The sequence below is a fragment of the Marmota marmota genome, unplaced genomic scaffold, assembly GCF_001458135.2.
Source record: "Marmota marmota marmota unplaced genomic scaffold, marMar, whole genome shotgun sequence".
Taxonomy (NCBI): Eukaryota; Metazoa; Chordata; class Mammalia; order Rodentia; family Sciuridae; genus Marmota; species Marmota marmota.
Window position 1 is genome coordinate 24,315,173 of NW_026000019.1, and position 18,141 is coordinate 24,333,313.

Sequence of the window (18,141 nt, forward strand, 5' to 3'; positions counted from 1 at the left end):
GTCCCTTCATGGCACCAAAATCATCTGCTTGTGGGACTTTTCCCCACTGGTGACCAAAGACCCCCTTCTTCTTTCCTTCCTTTTTGTAAAGATGAAAAGAACTTGCGGGTTTTCCTCACATTAATAAGACCCACACTCGGGGCGGGGGGTGACGGCCCTGCTGAGAAAGACACTGAAGGAAGGCCAGGCTGCAGCTGGAGGTGAGGTCCGGCCCTGCAGGCTGGGTCACACCCAGCGTGGCATGTCCCTGGAGAGGAGGAGGCAGCTGCCAGGTCAGGATGGCCGCACCGGCATCTCAGCACGGCGGAAGCCGGGGAGCGGAAGCCCAGCCACGCCTTGCCGCCCTGTTGGGGCTTCTTCTGCCCACCATGGCTCCCCTCACCTCCACTCTGGGCCCAGACACCCGTGCTCTGCTCAGGACACATTAAAAAGAACTTCTGAGTTTTCCTCACATTAATAAGCCTGGTGTCACTTCGTGGTGCTGCTGTTGAGCCCGGGAATGGTCATGGTCTGAATCCTGAAAGTGTATGGTGGCCCTGCACAGGACACCAAGAGTTGCAGAAACAGGAATTTGTTCCCAAGAATCATCATGGAGTCTGGGGACTCTTGGTCGCCCAAACACTTAACTGCTCCTTCAGCCCCACTGCTGCCCCCGGCCCTTGTGGTCAGCTCTGCTCCCCTCCTCTGCAGTCTGTGCTCCACTCGGTGCTGGGACACTCTCGCCCTCCCCTGTATCCCTGCACTTGACCCTGATAGAAGCACACCTGGCCTGCTCTGCAAAGGCACCAGGCTGCGGGGACTGAGGCAGGGACCCTGTCCTGCCCACAGATGGATGTTAAGCACTTTGAAAACCGGCATTTTTCGGTGAATATACGAATGGTGGCTGTACGAGGACCCTCTGTATATTGAAAAATGTTTGTTTATACCTTCTATAAAATGAAGATCTCTCTTTTTCTCCTCTCTTTTCTGGGTGCTGGGGATGGAACCCAGGGCCTTGTGTGTGAAGGCAAGCACTCTACCAACTGAGCCATGTCCCCAGGCCCAACGGGGAGAAGAGAATCCAACTTGACACCATGGTCTCTGCACAACTTCAGGTGCACACTGTTTTAGAGCAGGGTGCGTGATGTGAAGAGAGGCTGCATTGACTTGAAACCTGTGGGAGGGTTGTGCAGCCGCAGATGTCACAGCCCCCTGGCCTCCTGCAGAGTGTCACTGTGTCAAGTGACTTCTTCTTTGCCAAACACCCTGATACTCTATTGACGCACCTAAGAATGGCATCAGCGGAGATGCAGCCACTGACGGTGAGGGAGCACTCGATTAGACTTGACCTGGGCTGCTGCACCACACAGGCCTGCGTGATGGTGGCCACGGCTGGGGGAGCTGCGTGGCCTTGCCGTCTCTGGGGCCTGCGTGATGGTGGCCGTGGCTGGGGGCCTGGGGGAGCTGCGTGGCCTTGCCGTCTCGGGGCCCTGCAGACAGAGGGCTGCTCAGTACCTGCCCACCCTGGCGGAGGCGATACTGAAGAGTGGAGGGAGGGCCCTGAGGGGAAGGAGAGACACTCCCTGCTCCCTTGTCAACCAGGCAGGTGCCGCTCTCCGTTCAGTGGCCATTGTGTTGCCAGAATGGAGGGAGAGCCCGCCCCTGGGCCTGGCAGTGCCGGGCGGGCACAGCATGCCTACCAGGCCAGCTCTGTCCGTGCCAACCCTGGGTCACCCTGTCACCCTGATTTTCCTGAATCACGCCATTGATTTCAAAGCAGAAAACAAGATTTTTAAACATAGTTGATATTCCTCCCTACTCATGACAGCGAGCAGGAGTCCGGAGGTTTGGCTGGAGCAGTTGGGAAGGTGTGAAGATCCAGTCTGTCGTTCTCCCTCACCAGTCCTCCTGTGTGTGCGGGCAGGGCCCCGGGAAGGCAGAGGGAGGCACGCTCGAGGTCAGGGATTCTCCCAGTGTGGCCATGGGCCAGCCCATCAGTGTCCCAGGAGGAACTGTGAGACTGGAAAGCCACAGACCCCCTCCCAAACCTGCTGAGCCAGGCCCCGGGCGGCCAGCTGGCTGTGTCACCGCGCCCACGGTGCCTGGGAGGGCTGCTGGGCTGGAGAATGCGGTCCTGGGTCTCCAGGACCCCTCCAACCCCTCCTTACCAAATAAGCTCCATGCCTTACAAGTAAAGGCAGCGAGGGGAGAGGAGGAGTGGTCAGGGGTACAAGTTCAGGCTAACGGCTGATGTGAAGTGGGGTGCTCTTAGCAATGGCTCATCAAGGTAGGACCATCTCGGGACACCCAGTGCCACCTAAGGGCACATCCACAAGTGTTTCCCGTGGTTGCAGTGGGGCTTGCCGCATGCAGCGATACCCAGGGTGTAGTTGACTTGGGGAAGTGCTCCCTGCAAACCCCCTGTGGAGCCATGGCTCCACCTGCACGAAGCTGTCCTTGGAGACTACATGTTCCAGTCCACACCTGCTGGACCAGACTGTGCCCCTGCGGCTGCCCCACAGCGTGGCCTGCCGTCTGTCCCTTTCTGTTCTTCTCCAGGCTTCTGTCCCTAGTTATCACAGCCGGGCTTTTCTCTTCGTGACCCTCTGCTGTCCTGCTTAGGGCAGCAGAGCCACATGGATGCTGTCGTAGCCGTGGACGGTCTGGGATCCATATCACATGAAGGAGATGTTGAGAGTGTAGCTCCAGTGAAATGGATTTCACCCAGCTGAGCCCAAACGGAGGTGGCTAATGATCCCCTCATCTTTTCAGGTGGCCCATCGTGGCCAGCAGCATGGAGTGCCCTGTAGTCTGAAGGGCTGTTGGCCTCTCTCACTTTCCAAGCCAGCAGAGGGCCTGATCAGAAGAGGGCATCCCAGCCAAGGATGCACAGGGTCCGAGCAGCATGGTCAGATGGGCACGCTAAGCCCACAGAGATGGACCAGGGAGGACTAGGAGAGGTGCACCAGCCGACTCAGCCACCTGCCCAGCACCCAGAGATTACTGTCTTGGTCGTTTTGAATTTGGAGGAATAATTAACCTTTTGTCTTCCAAACCTTCCTAGAAACAATGTAGTTTTCCTCTTGGTTGATCCTCCTGAAGACTAGTGATTAATGCAGGGGACCACTCCAGAGAGAGGTGGCAGTCAGTGCACTGGTCACTTCCTAAATTGGAGCAAGCACACTCAGACTTCATTACCAGAACCCTAACACAAGGCCCTGTGGCTACACACACAGCCTGCCTAGTGGACCACCAGGCAGCCAGCCGGGTGGCTTTTGTCAGACTGAGCCGCGAGCCCCGCGCGTCCCTTTCCAGTCAGCCTCGGAGGCTGGCCACATGAGAACAGAGTGGGCAGCAGTTTGCATTTCGAATTTGTCCACATTTGGCTTGAATGCAGTGATGGTGGTGAGAGGGTCTCCTGCTGTTGGGACTGTCAGCGTCCGCAGCGTGTGGCGGAGCCCTGGTGGGTGCCCCAGCTGCACGCCTGCACCTCCCAGCCTGGGCTGCGTGGGCTGTTCTTGTCAGAGGGGAAGGGGAAATGTGGGAAGGGTGTGGGTGTGGGTGGGGTGGGGCCGCGGGCACTCAGATGTGACTGTTCAGCTGTGAGAAGGCCTGAGACTGGGGCAGAAAACGGACGCCACCTTCTGTGCCGCGTCCTGGTTCCCAGCAGACCTCCAAACACAAGGGCTCCTTCAGGAGCACCAGCTGCTGAGGGCGAGGAAGGGCGCACCCAGCCGGGCAGGCTGCCGGAGCTCGGGAGTGCAGACTGGAGACGTGACCCGGGAATGTCCTGGCTCTGACCCGCCCAGCCCCGCCCCTGCCTGGCACAGGAACCCCCTCTGCCAAGGAGCTCTCTGAACAAAGGGCCTTTCTTGAAACACCTCACCTGTGGCCCCTGTCAACAGTGCAGCGCAGCTCCTGTCCGCTCTGCTGGAGACGGTCGCCAGCAGGTCTTCCTGAGCCTGCCCTCTGGGGGCTGCAGCGGCGGGCAGGACAGTGGGAGGCAGGGGAACTGCAGGGCGGGGCTGTGGTATGGGGACTTGGAGGAGGTCTGTCCCTTCTCCAGCAGGAGCTCAGGTGGACTCCACCCAGGAAGCCTCCCTTTCTTTCCTCAGTCTTTAATAATGGTCACAGGGCATTCTGCAGGGCCAGGTGTCCTTGGAGCTTCACAGTCACCGGGAGGCCGGCCAGACAGGCAGGGGGGAGGAGCGGGGAAGGAGGAGCGTCCCAGCCCTGTGCCCTTGGGCAGGGGACCCCTTCCCCCTACCTGGCCTCAGTTTACTCATGTGCAGGAGAAGGCTCCTGCCTCCTGGAGCCGGGGTCCAGCCGGTGGGCCTTGCGGATGTAGACGCCGCACTCAGCTGGTGGCCAAGCATGAGGAATTGTTAGGCCATTTTGCAGAAGGAGAGACTGGGCCTCGGGATGTGAGAGTTTTAGACAAGAGTGCTCAGCTCAGCAGCAAACTTACGAAAAGAACCTCTTCCTGATTTTGCTGTCAGAGCTCCTGTCCAAGGTTTTGCACGTGCTCTTCTGACATGAAGAACAGCCGTCCAGTGTTCCTGGGAGAAGGGGCATCCGGGTCTCCCCCCACCTGGGCCAGAACCCACAGTGGGGACGGTCATTTGCTATAGCTGAGGTGCTGGTTGATAAGCTGGCTTCCTCGCTGTGCATGAGGGTGTCTCTGGGGTGGTTGGACTGGTCAGCCCTGTGTGAGAGCGGCCTGCCGCAGAGGCCTGTGTATGTTGTGCAGGTTCCTGGGCCTCTCTGAGGCTGTGTTTACCCCTTAGGAGGACAGCAGTAAGACTGTCCGTGCCATGCTGCAGTGCAGATGGGACCAGACCTGTCCTCTCTCACCTGGCAAGAGCTGGTGTTTGGGCACAGAGCTGGTGTTGGGTGCAGAGCTGGTGTTTGGGTGCAGAGCTGGTGTTTGGGGCACAGAGCTGGTGTTTGGGGCGCAGAGCTGGTGTTTGGGTGCAGAGCTGGTGTTTGGGTGCAGAGCTGGTGTTTGGGACATGGGCATTTGCTTATCTTTTCAGGGTCCATGTCTAGTGCTGGGACCCAAGAGGTTCCCTCAGCCCAGGTACAAAGTAGGCCTGAGGCTGACATTGCCACCCAGGTGTGAGCATGAGCACCACAGTTCAGAGGCCGAGGCCCGTGCGTCCTGGCACACCATGCCCTGTGTCGCGGGTTCTCGCTTTCCTGTGCAGAGGCAGCCGCAGAGCCCCTCCCCAGCACCCATGTCCATCCTCCTAATGACATCCGCTCCCCAACATCAACCTCTCCAGGAAGCCCAGGTGGCACCCCTCCTCCCCCCAAATGGCACGCCCCACTCATTCTGTCGCGCTCTCCTGCATCTCTCCTGGCCGGCTAAGCCCCTCTCCGGACACCTGCTCCCTGACCCCGGGCCCCTTCCCTTCTCTAACTTCTCTGGTGATTTGATGCTTCTCTTTTCTAATGGCGGGTTTCCGTCCTTGCCATGTCCGAGGAGCTCGCCGCACGCTGTGGGTGTCCTTCACCCTGCAGGCCACCTCCCCAGGTCAGCTTCTGTTCCTTAGGAGCACGGACTCTTCCACCTGCCCCTGCGCTCAGGGCACTCGGCCTTGCGTGCAGTGGAGTGCGAGGAGTCTCCCTGGTCGCGTCTCCTTCCCAGGTCAGCTCTGCTTGTCACAGGTGACCTGCCTCTTGGCAAAGCATCCCTTGTCTCTTCTGTCCATCTTTTGTGTCATTCACTGTCAGCGCAGGTGACACCTGCCCTGGTGTCCTTCCCCTCAGCAGGTGCTGCTGGGTCTTGTCCTCCGATTGATCGGCAGGGAGGAGAGTTGTCCCAGGGGTGTCCTTGTTCAGAGTGTTGCACACGAGCCTCCGTGGGGCTCATCGAGGAGTGACCAAGTGCAAGGTTCCTGGTGGAGTATTCTGGGAGCTCTTGCTGGCAGGTGGAGGCCTCCTTGGAGAGCTGTGTGCAAGGCGGCAGCTGCCTGGGTCTTGCTTCTCTGAACTTGCTGCACTGGGGCCTGTTGGATTTTTAGTGCTGCTTTGAGTTCCTCACGTCCAGAGGTGACACAATTCCTCAGGGAAGAATGGAGTTGCAGCCTCGCACTGCAGGGCCGCAGCTGGAAGAGCTCCTACACCTCCTGTCTTCATACATCCCTCCCTGTTCTTCCCCTGTCCCTCCACCCACAGAGAACCCCAGTCCTTTCCTCCATTCCCCGCCTACCCGACGTTTATGAGGCTCACTGCGTCTGTGGCCGGCTGTTCCTGCCTCTGCCCTCCCTGGCTTGAGGTCTCTGCTTCCCTCCCTCACCCTCGGACATCTCTTGTTTATGGGCTGCTGGGATTTTTCCCATAACCTGAGATGCATCCACAAGGCCCCACAGGTAGTGCGCCTCCGTCTCCCAGCCATAAACCACGCCGGGGGCTTTCATCTGCGATTGCTTGGGTCCCAGGCAGGTGGGAGGCACAGCAGCGGGGGAGTGGCAGCCTGAGCCGTTGCAGACACTCTTTTTACAAGAAAGGCCCCGAGAAACATGTCTGGACTTGGTGCCAAGCCAGTTCATTTCACCCTGGTGGGCCGTGCGTGGAGACCAGCTCTCTGGCCTCCCCTCTAGGAGTCAGATTTATGCTGGGCCTGTCTCCACGGCCTCCGGGGATGTTGACATTTGTTGTGGGAGAGGGCGAGTGGTGTTCCTTTCATCTCCACTGAGGGGTGTCGGCTTAAATTATGAGGCCCGGCCACAGCCCGCGTCTGGGTGTGGGAGTCTCTGGCAGCCGCTCCTCTGCTGTTTGAAAGTTCCCTTCATCTTCCACTCGCAGCCCTCCCACCGGCTCGTGGGGGCTTCCCTTTCTCTTTGGCCAGTTCAAAGCCTGCAGTCCAGGTCCTACCTGTTCTCCAAGGAGAAATGGGAACCTGCGTCCAGCAGGTCTGCACTGCCGAAAGAGCAGGGCACTCAGACCGTCCCAGGAGCAGAGTGGAGGATGTCACATGCCCCTAATGTTTACACACGGTGGCTGAAGCAGGTGAGGGTCAGCGATGGCCAGCTGGGCGTGGCATCTGCCTGCATGTGGGAGGTGCCACGTGCCCCTCCACCCCTCCGTCCTCAGAGTCTCTCACCCAGACCTGCCAGGACACCCGAGAGTCCCTGGGTGGTGGGGCGGGCAGAGGCATGTCCTGCCAAGTGAATGTGTGCTGTTGACTGGGAGCACACCTCAGACGGTGCCAGGAGGACCCCGAGGGTCAGCCCAGGGGAGGGGTCGCAGGTGTAAGCTGTGATGGAGAGCAGTTTGGAGAGGTCCAGGGCAGGGGTCAGCAAACCACAGCATGCAGCCCCATCTGGCCTGGTGCCAGGTCCTGCCTGCCAAGGGGACGCCTGGAAAAGGCTCCCTTTCTCTTCTGCTGGGCAGCCCCGTCCATGTGTGGCCCTCACTTTCGCCCAGTGAACAGAGCCAGCCTTCAAGCGGCCTGAGGCTGCCCTCTGTGTCAGGGCAAAGCCTGTGAGACTCACTCTCTGGTGTGCTATGGAGACTCTGGAGACCCCTCCTCTGGGGCTGCTTGAAGGAAAATGGGGGCTGAGGAAAGAAGGGGGTGAGATGCCCAAGGGCAGAGGGGTCGCGAGAGACTCCAGAGCAGGCTCTCCCCGCAGGCCCGGCCCCTCTCCTCCTCTCTTCCCCCTCCGCCTCCTCCCTCTGGACACAGCCAGCTTCCTGACAGGGTGACAGGGTGTGGAGAGGGGCGGGGCACCACCTTGCTGGGCCCTTCTTTTGCCCCTCTTCCCTGTGGGTTCATGGAGGAGAGCAGCTCTCTGGGAATAGGCATGTGCCCTAGGCAAGGTGAGCACAGTGACAGAGAGCCCCAGAGGACCGCAGCCATCCTGTCCCTGGACCACCTTCAGAACTAGCCAGCACCCAGGGGACGGGTCTCAGTGTGTAAGCTGTGATGTCCCCATCAGGGACAGTGCACAAAGCCCACTCGCTGTGGGCTGGGGTCAGTTCTGCAGAGAGAGAAATGCCAGAGTCCAGAACCAGAACCCAGCCCTCCCCTGGACACGAGGCTGCTGGCAACTGAAAACAGGCATCTAGGGCTGAGGACAGGTCCTTTGTGTTGAAGTAGTTATGGTGATTCTCATGTTCCAGGAAGCCCAAGCCTTCCCATGCAGCCCTCATTTACTTTCAACAATAGTCACAACTCTCTCTCTCTCTGTCTCTCTCTCTCTCTCTCTCTCTCTCTGTCTCTCTGTCTCTCTCTCTCTGTCTCTCTCTTTCTTTCTAACAGGAATTTAACTCGGGGTGCTTAACCACTGAGCAACATCCACAGCCCTTTTTATTGTTTTTTGTTTGTTTTGAGACAGGGTCTCGCTGAGTTGCTTAGAGCCTCACTAAGTTGCCGAGGCTGGCTTCAAACCTGTGATCCTCCTGCCTCAGCCTCCCGACGGGCTGGGAGTACAGGCGAGTGCACCATGCTAGGCACAGTTACTCTTCCTGATGAGAAAACTAGGTCTTGGAGAAGTGTTCACAGCCCGGCAGACTCATCCTTGAGCCGCATGACCCTGGCAGGAGCTCCACAGGACACTTGGGTGGGATGTCAGCCTGTTTCCTCAGAAATGCCACTGGAGGTTCCCTGGGGCCAGGGGGCCTCCCTGGACATAGGGACGGGTGGGGGGTGGGTCTGAGCAGAGGACTGACCAGGCCTGCAGGGTGAACCTCTCATCCTCTGGGAGGGTCTCTTACCTTCCTGAGGCATTCAGTTCCTAGGGTCAGTCTCCCCCTTCCAGGAGGACCTGAAGCCCCTCACCCAGCGTGACCGAGACCAGCTGCATTGTCCCCAGGAAGGCACACAGAGGAGACGGTGCCAGAGGAGCCTCCTAGCCAGGAGGACCCTGGCTGGGACACTTTTCGACCTTTCAGTGTCTCTTATTTGTATTCTTGAGGAAGGGAGGCCCAGGAAAAAGACAGCGCCTATTAAGCACCACCTGTATGGCAGGATCCCAGCTGCTTGCACAGAAGGACTCCGTGGACACCCACTGGGTGGGCATTATTGCACGTGAGGAAGCGGCAGGGAAGTGACAACTGGCATTGGGCTGTGCCTGCATTAGGTGCCCCTTCAGCCCAGGGGACTCACGGCTGAGTGTCCTTCATGCCCAAGCTGTGGTTCACGTGTTTGCAGGAGGACAGGGCCTCTGAGCTTCAGATGAGAAGGCCCTGGTGGAGCCAAAATGGGAGTTCGGTGATGGCCAGACGATAGGAGCTGCTCGGGTGGCAGCTGAAGTGGTCAGGGACCAGGCTCATGTGGCTGGGGCCCTGTACAGGAAGTCTTCCTCACACGGGCTCTGCAGAGCCTGGGCGCAGCTTCCCAAGAGGTAGCCTGGGTACTAGGTCTTGATCCCCTTTAAAAGTCACCCTGCTGCCTGCTGCTTACGGAATGGAAGCAGTTCACATGGTCTGCAGTTACTCTGTGAAGGGTTATTTATTTTATGGACAGCAGTTTTGATGGGTGATCGGGGTTACTGGTCTCAGCCTGCAGGTGATCAATCCAGTGCTGGTCCCCGATGGCCTTTGGAGCAGAGTTCTTCACGGTGTCTGGGAGGCGCGGTGCACTAGTGTTGAGCTGAGGCCTGGGAGGTGCTCCTGATGACAAGCACCGACTGCCGACTTGCAGGCCGAGCAGCATTCTGGTGCCTGAGCAGCAGCCGCTCACCTCATGCTCAGGGGAGGCCGATGAGCAGGCTCTCCTGCCGAGGAGGCCACACGCTGGACCAGCCAGGGCGGAGCACTGTGGCGACACAGGGTGTAGCCTGGACCTCCTGGTTCCTGCCCTGGATTCAAAGTGCTCTCCTTAGCTCTTCCTGGGAGCTTTTGGGTCCTTGCCGCGGGCTGTTGCATGCAAGAGTGGTCCTGACGGGGTGTGCACCCCCCTGCAGGAACCTCCGGGAACTCCCTGCAGCGTCTTCTCCTTCTTTCAGGCAAAAGTGACGAGGAGGAGAGCCTTTGCAAGTCCACCCCGGGGGCGGGGAAGGGAGCCTCTGAGGACGGCAAGGACCACAAGCGCCCCAAACGCCCCAGAACCATCCTGACCACCCAGCAAAGGAGAGCATTCAAGGCCTCGTTCGAAGTGTCCTCCAAGCCCTGCAGGAAGGTACAGGAGGGCAGAAGGGAGGGCAGGGGACAGCACTGCTTCTCTGGGTGCCCAGGCTCCTCTGGAGGTTGGCACATGGGGTCCCGGTGGTGGGGAAGAGGGGTCAGTCTGTGCAAGAGGGCTTGAGCTCTGCTGGGGACTCTGGGGTGTGGTAGGGATCCCCGGGCCTCCGTGTGTGGTGCCAATTCACACACAGAAGCGTTCGTTTTGGTGTAGACTAAGACGCTGTGACAAAAAATGTGGGAGGCAGTGGCCTGGTTGTTCCTTGCTGTGTGCCGGGGACCCCTTCGAGCTATAGGCTTTCCTTTGGTGGAGTGGCCCGGCTCTGTGCAGATGGACCCTGGCTTTGAAAGCCCCCTCCGTGCCTGTAGGGGCCGTGACCAGGGGGCTGCAGTGAACCTGGTATAAAGAAACTCGGGCCTTAATGAGAGAGGGGTGTGTTCTCCCTACACCACAGTCCAAAGGAGAGCAGGCCGAGGCTGACGGCAGCTGTGCTGTCCATCACACGGGGCCCAAGGGCTGTCCAGCTGTCACCCTGTTTCCCACCACCAGGGAGGGGAGGGGGCCGTGCAGCCAGGCGCCGGTTCCCAGGTTTGCTCGGCCATTCCCTATGTGAGGGGGCGGAGCTCAGTCCTGCAGGAGAGGCTGGGGCTGAGCCCACCTGTGACCCCGTGCCCTGTGGTGCTCAGGACTTCACTGTGGGATGGAGGAGGTGGGTGCTGGGACAGTTACCTGGCTCTGCCACAATGACTGTGGCCGTCACTGAGCCTTCATGGTTGACCAGCTGCCTGCCATGTACTGGGCACTGTCTTTTACACAGTGAAAGGAGAGTGATCGTTCTTTCTGAAATTTGTAAAGGAAATACCGTGTTTAAGAGGTCACCATTTCTTTTTCTCCTTCCTATTGGAATTCCTCAGCCTCTGCTGTAGCGAGGAGGTAGCCCGAAGTCTGAGTCACCCCAGCAGACAGTCATTTCCTGTTCTGGGCTGGGGGGGCTGTGGCCCCACAGGGTCCAGGTGTGGGCTGCTCCGCCTGCTCCTGTGTGGTCTAGGCTGAAGGAGCAGTGCCCTCCTGGGACGTGTTCTCATGAAGGTGGCCGAAGGCAAGAGGCCAGGGCAGAGAAGGAGCCAGGGAAGTCCTCTTGCTGGATGTCACCCTGATTCACAGGCCAGTCGAGGCTGGGGCTTAGCCCGCGGTCCACGGCTGACGCAGCCCCACAGGGCAGGGGTTGAGGGTCACAACTGGTGGAACAGCAGTGCCCTCTGTCACCAGGTGCCCTTCCTTCCCTGCCCTCACAGAGGTGCACTCCGCGGGGGCACTGGTAGGAAGCGGCTTCCCCGAGGCGGCTTGCTCAGGACAGGTTGTCCCTCCCCTGAGGGCTTCCCAGCCTCCGTGAGGTCATGTGCTGGAGGCTTGTTCCTGGGCACCTTTCAGACCAACAGTGAGGAGTGGCGTCCGCCAGGACTCTAGCTCCAGGGTGTGAGCTGGAGGACAAAGGAGCCCTGGGCCACGGGAGGGGCGTCCACTCTGGAATCAGGCGAGGCCCTGGGAACAGGTGGCTTCCGAGCTGGGCCTCTGAGCAATGGATAGAGTTTCAGCAGGTGCAGAGGCCCCGCTTAGCAGGAGGGTGGATGGACCTTGAGAGTCCGGCCTGATCCTCCCCATGTAAGCTCAGCCCAGTGGCATGATTAGGGGGAGCACTTCCCAGGCCCGGGGCTCACTCTCTGCGTGTTTGTTCAGGGCGCTTTCCAATCCCATCTTCTCTGGAGACTCCCGGGGGGGCCATGTCTCTCTGGCCTCTCTGCAAATCTGCTTTATGGGCCGCTCCTCTCCCGCCCTCTTGCCAGCCTCACTGTGAGCCTGGATGGCCGACAGATGTTTAAACACATCTCTTTATTATCTGGACCCCCTCATCCTCGTCCCTACCTGGCCCCAGTGCATGTGTCCACTGGCCCTGCTGGGTTCCAGGTGGCCCTATTTTCTGTCTCTTTCTGGGAAGGGCTCCCTCAGGGTAACAGTGCAGAACCCCCAAAGTCTCTGAGTTAGAGGGACAAAGGTCCATGGATTTAGGTGGGAGGAGGGAGGGTGGACAGCCCTGGGAAAGCGGTCTTCACCCCGTTCCTCCCCCAGTGGCCTGCAGCTGTAGCATCTGGCACTTTCTAGGGCTGACTCCAGAGCGGGGGACGCCTGCAGCTCTCCTGGGAGCGTGGGTCTGAGTTCCCGAGTGGCTGGGGTCGGCCAGCGTTCATCACTGCGACCAGGTCCCCGACCTGACAGTTAAAGGAGGGGCGGCTTATTTAGCCTTACCCAGGGTCCCCCGGCTCCACTGCTGTGAGGCGTGTGTCCTGGTGGGAGTGTGGCCAGGAGGCCACCGGCCTCCTGGCAGCTGGGGTGCAGAGAGGGCTGGAGCAAGAGGCCGGTGGCAAGATAGAGTCCCCAAGGGCAGACCCACTTCCTCCGCCAGGTCCCTGCAGCAGTCCATTCAGTCACCAGGACTGATCCTCCGACGAGGCTGGAGCCCTTGAGATCCTGCCAGTCCTCAGAGCCCCACCTCTGGACGTGCAGCACGGGGACAGGCCTTCAGCACGCGGCCTTTGGGGTCTGTTTGCCTGGACTCCTTTCCACCTGGAGGGAAGCCTGTCTGGCCTCTGACTTTGGCTGAGCATGAATCAGGCCTGGGCTCTGCACAGACGCGGCCTGTTGGCCTCCCCAGGGCTGCCTAGGAAGCGCTCTGCCTCCTGCCGCACTGTGCTGCCGCGGGTTCTACAGGAATAACGGTTGCTTGTTCCAGGTGAGGGAGACTCTGGCCGCAGAGACGGGGCTGAGCGTCCGTGTGGTGCAGGTGTGGTTCCAGAACCAGCGGGCTAAGGTAAGGCTCCTCGCCTCCTCCGTGTCGCCCTTCCTGCCGTGGGAGCAGAGGGCTGTGCCCTGGCCACCTACCCGAGCTCCCTGGAGAGCAACTCTCTCCAGCAGCAATCCTGCTGCCGCGGGGCTTCAGCCAGGCGTCCGGGGAAGGCCCACTGAGGCATCTGTTTGGGGGAAAGTCTGTTTTCCTGGTGGCCCTGCCTCTGAATCCGGCCAGCCATCAGTATCAATCAGGTCTTTGGAAAACCATACTCTTTAATTCACATTTGTTTCAATGTATACCTGTGCACTACAGATACCAGGGGTTTTTTGTTTGTTTTGTTTCATTTCATTTTTGAGATTTCAAAGAGAAATCCAAAAGCACTCTGACGACTGGCCCAAGACCGCCTGTTGGCGTGGTGGTGTGAGAGCCCTCCCGCTCTCCCCTCCAGCTCGGCCCACCCTGCCACCCTGCCCTCCTGGCTGGCCAGGGCCTGCCGCCCTGTCGTGGGCCCTCTTGGAACTTCTGCCCCTGCCTGTGTCCCTCCTCCCTGGTCTGCTGAAGGGATGCATTGCTGCGTTTGCTCCGGGTGGGCGAGGGGACCATTCCTGCAGCCGAATTCCCCAGAGTGGGGCTGGGGGTGGGTGAGTCATCCGAATGGGCTCCATGGAGCAGGCACTGAAGAGGCTCCCTTCCCCACGGAGGCATAAAGCAGAGAAGCACTCAGACCTCCGGGGAACCTTGCAGTAAAGACATTTGTTTTAAAATGCAGTGTTTCTCTCTCTCTCTCTCTCTCTCTCTCCTCTCTCTCTCTGTCTCCCCCCCTCTCTCTTCCCCTCCCTCTCTCTCTCTCTCTCTCACACACACACACACACACCCCATGTGTTAACATATTATAGGGCACCAATGTTCCACTGTTCCACAGAACACAGTTTGGGAAACGTGGGGCTCAAGTGTCTTAGCTGAGGCTCTGGGTGGGTCTCAAACTCAAGGTGGCCAGTGGGGAGGAATAGTCTCCTGGCTCATCCAAGCCACCTTGTGGGCCCTTGCTGAGAGGGAGTCCCTGTTCCTGTGGGGTGAACGTCCTCCCCAGCAGCTGTGAAGGGGTCTTGGGGTGCTCTTCCTCAGCCTGGCTTCATATGGGGAAGGTGCTTCCTCCACGTGCCTGTCAGCGGAGAGTGCAGGCCCTTCCCTTGCCCCTGGTGAGTGGCCTGTCATGGCCGACACTGAAGGGTCGTCTCTCCCACCAGATGAAGAAGCTGGCCCGACGGCAGCAGCAGCAGCAACAGGACCAGCAGAACACGCAGCGGCTGAGTTCTGGTAAGCCCTGGCCGAGTCCGGCCCTGCGCCCCAGGCCGGCACCTGCCCAGCTCCATGAGTGACGGGCACTTGGTGGAGTCCAGCCCCCCCCACTTGAGAGAGAAGCCCGCCAATGGGGGTGAGCCAGGGGGAGCCCGTGAGAGCATGTGGGCCCCAAGCAGCACTTCCAGAGCTCTGGCTCGTGCAGAGCCCTGGTCTGGACCGGGCAAGGTTGGGGCACACATCAGAACGTCCGTGGAGTCAGGGGCGGGTCCTGTTTCTCATGTCCAGTCCCCCTCCTCCTAGGATGGCCAGTTTGGTAGAAGACTCCCCGTCATCCCTGTGACAGTTACCTGAGACCATCGGCTTAGCGGAGGAGAGATGGTCTGGCTCGGGGTTCCCGTCCATGTTGGGCCTGTTGCCTTGGGGTCCGTGAGAGGCAGTGCACCGTGGGGAGTGTGTGGCATAGGAACTGCCTGCCCCGTGGGGACCAGAAAGCAGCGTCAGGCAGGGGGGTCTGGAAGGACAGAGAGGGAGCTTCCAGGCATGTGCCAGTGACCCAGCTTCCTCCCACTGGTCCCCGAAGCCGCCCCGTCCCCCACAGTGCCACAGGCTGAGAACGAAGCCTCTAGCCTCGGCCTCTGGAGGAGACTCATTTCCAAACCATAGCAACCCCTTCACAATAGCATAAAACAATGACAATACATAAACCCCAAGGTGGGCCGAAGTTACAGTCCCCCTCGCAGAGGACGAAGGCTCCGCCAGTCTCACCTCTGACGTCGGTGAGGGTTGGAGCCAGTTTGGGAGTCGTCTTTGACTACCTCTGTTGGGCTGGGCTTTCCACCCACCCCTCGCTGGATGTACCTTCTTTTTTTTTTTTTTTTTATAGGGGAGGAATGAGGAGTTGGGAGGGGAGTGAACGGACAGTCTGTGTTCAAGAAGTGCTAGGGAGAAAGCATCCACACTTACGTGTTAGAGCCATGTCATTCTTAAAGGACTCAGCACCCACCAGGGTTCCTTGAATGGCCTGTGCCTTGGACAGGGTCTCCCACGTCAGTGTGCGCACAGGTCACCTGCAATCTTGGTGAAGTTCAGGTTCTGCTTTTCAAGGAAGGTCGTATGGCCCCAAGAGCCTAGGTTTTTAACAAGCTCTCGGGGGGGCCATGGCTGCAGGCCTACGGACCGCTTCTTGAAGGCTGTGCCACCAGACGTTGGTCCTCGTCCTTGCTTAGACCCTGAGCTTGCTTGATGTCTGGGCTAGGCTTGATCCATAATTTGGCCCTTGCAGCCCAGAGTTCCCTGACTCTCACTTAACAACGAGAGATGCTAGTAGAGGGATGAGCTGAGCTGGGATGGGCTGCTGGGAATCGGGCAGCGAGCTGGTCAGGAGCTACAGCTGCTTCGGCTTTTCCTTGATGCGTGGGACCAGCTGTTCCATCCCCTCACACCTTGGGCTGTGCATCCTCAGGTGGGGAAATGGTCCCTGCCAGTTCTGTCTCACAGGGCCCTGCGATATTCGGAGGGCCTGGGGTGATGTTAGCTGATCCCATCTAGGCGACAAGCTCATGGGGAGAAGAATATACTCAGGGGGCCTTACGAGAACACAGACTCCAATCCTTGGCTTTAGAGAGCTCCCGGGGAGGCTCCTGGGGAGACTCCGGAAGCAGAGGCTGGGAGGCGGAGGAGGCGAGATCCTAGGCACCAGCAGCACACTGGCTCTAGAGCACACAGTGTCCTGGAGTCCTCCCGTCAGCCGGTGAGGTCTGCTGGTCAGGTGTCCTGATTCCCCCTGGACTGAGGGCTCATGATGGGTGATTGGTGGACCTTTATGTTCATCCTCCAGGGCTGCCACACCTGAGTGTGGATCCAAGCCTTTGTTTAAATGCCATGTTTCAAGGGTGCACTGAAGATTCAACTGCCCAGTCCCACTGCATCCCTGACCTCCAAGGTGAGGGCCTTTGGCTGGGCACAGGCTGAAGCCACTAATGTCAACTCAGCTCCTTCCATCTTGTAAAGGTGGGATAAGGCCCAGACATGAAGCTCTGCAGCCACCATCACACAGTCACTGGGGGGCAGCTCGAGGTGGCCTCTGTAATTCTCAGCACCTGGTGTCTGCACCCTTCGGTGGTCACTCCCACACGGTGTAGGTCTGACCTGGAGTGTGATTTCCAAACGTCCCGAGAGATGTGGTGGTGTCTGCCTGGGGCGTCCTGGATCACAGCATGGGCATCTGGTAGTGAGGGGTGTGAGGTCCGGGTGGGGATCGGGGCTGCAAATCGAGAATGATCTGCCACCTTCTCTGTTCCGCAGCTCAGACAAATGGTGGCGGGAGTGCTGGGATGGAAGGGATCATGAACCCCTACACGGCTCTGCCCACCCCGCAGCAGCTGCTGGCCATTGAGCAGAGCGTCTACAGCTCCGACCCCTTCCGACAGGGCCTCACCCCACCCCAGATGCCCGGAGATCACATGCACCCTTATGGTAAGAGGACTCGAGCCCCACGGGCCTCCCATCTGCTGTGGCCCCTCCTTCCCTCCCCAGACGCACCTGCGCAGCTCCCAGATGCTCACTGTGGCTCCCCTGCATGACAAGTGCCCCACAAAGCAGGGCTAGAGTCACCCGAGGGTCCGCTGCTGGTGGCTGCAGGGGGAAGGCTCCTGTTGCTCACCAGTGAGGTTCGTCTCAGAGTTCCCGAGGCTTCCTCGCTGAGCATCCCTTATGTCCCCTCCAGCCCCCTCTGTGAGCCAGTGCTTGGAGGTGAGGCCTGGGGACCCCCGAGGAGGGTGAGCCCAGGGCTGCAAGGCTAAAAGCTCACCCTCAGGGTGGCTGTGGGCCACTCACAGAGTCTCGGAGGAGTACAATGCATTGATCTGTAGATGGAATCCCTGTGCCTCTTACGCTGATAGCTAAACGATAGTTTTATTCAGCAAGCCTTCCAAAAAGAAGTATCAAAGACAAAATCCTCATGAAGATTTTGTCCACATTTCTCCCTCACTTAAAAAAATTCATGGCCAGGTGTGGTGACACACACCTAAAATCCTAGCAGCTCAGGAAGCTGAGGCCAGCCTCAGCAACTTAGTGAGGACCTAAGCAACTTAGTGAGGCCCAGTCTGAAAATGAAAAATAAAAGACCCGGGGATGTGGCTCAGTGGTTAAGCACCCCTGGCCTCAATCCCCAGTCCCCCACCCTTCCAGATGAGTTCTCTTGTCAAAGACGCGCTGCCTGCACACACCTCACACTCAGCCAGCCTTCACCAGGCTGGACCTCGCGGGGTCTTTCTGGGCTGACCTCATCCATGCACAGATCTGTGCACACAATGCATATCCCTGATGTCCTGTGGACACACGAGCACCTGCCTGATGTCCATCCTTCAGATGGCACAGTCCAGTGGGGCCTCTTTACGCTAGGCCTTGGTAAGCAGGCAGAGGAGGTTTGGGTCACCTTCTTCCTCTCAGAGTCTCAGGGGCCATGTTACCGAAGGCCCCTGGTGACCTCACAAGGTTGGACCGTTTGCCCCTGGTTACTTCAGGCACAGGTGAAGGCCACCTTGCCGCCCCTCTGGCTGCTGCATCCCTCGGCTGTCCCACGAGGAGCCCTCCTGGCTTCTGTGTTGAGGGTGCACCACCCTCCCTGTCCTGCGCCACGCAGCTTGGAAAACAGAAGGCACTCGGCCTGCGTGCTCCGTTGGAGAGCGCAGTGGTCATCCTGGACACTCCTGTCAGACTCTCGAGAGCCACTTCTGAGGCCAAGTCTACAGGGTCCCTGGCCCCCAGTCTCTGCAGGCCCCTGACCCAGCCTCTGCAGACCCCTGGCCCAGCCTCTGCAGGCCCCTGGCCCAGCCTCTGCAGACCCCTGGCCCAGCCTCTGCAGACCCCTGGCCCAGCCTCTGCA

The 18,141-nt window shown here is 59.3% G+C and overlaps 1 protein-coding gene across 1 annotated transcript in view; it reads left to right on the forward strand.

The window, feature by feature from the left end:
* Lmx1a (LIM homeobox transcription factor 1 alpha) overlaps positions 1–18,141 on the forward strand; it is a 59,972-nt gene that overhangs the window by 39,241 nt on the left and 2,590 nt on the right. Inside the window, exons 4-7 of the mRNA XM_048810228.1 lie at positions 9,933–10,105; positions 12,897–12,974; positions 14,201–14,270; positions 16,560–16,730. Coding sequence (XP_048666185.1) covers positions 9,933–10,105; positions 12,897–12,974; positions 14,201–14,270; positions 16,560–16,730 — 492 coding nt within the window. The remainder of the gene's footprint in view (positions 1–9,932; positions 10,106–12,896; positions 12,975–14,200; positions 14,271–16,559; positions 16,731–18,141) is intronic.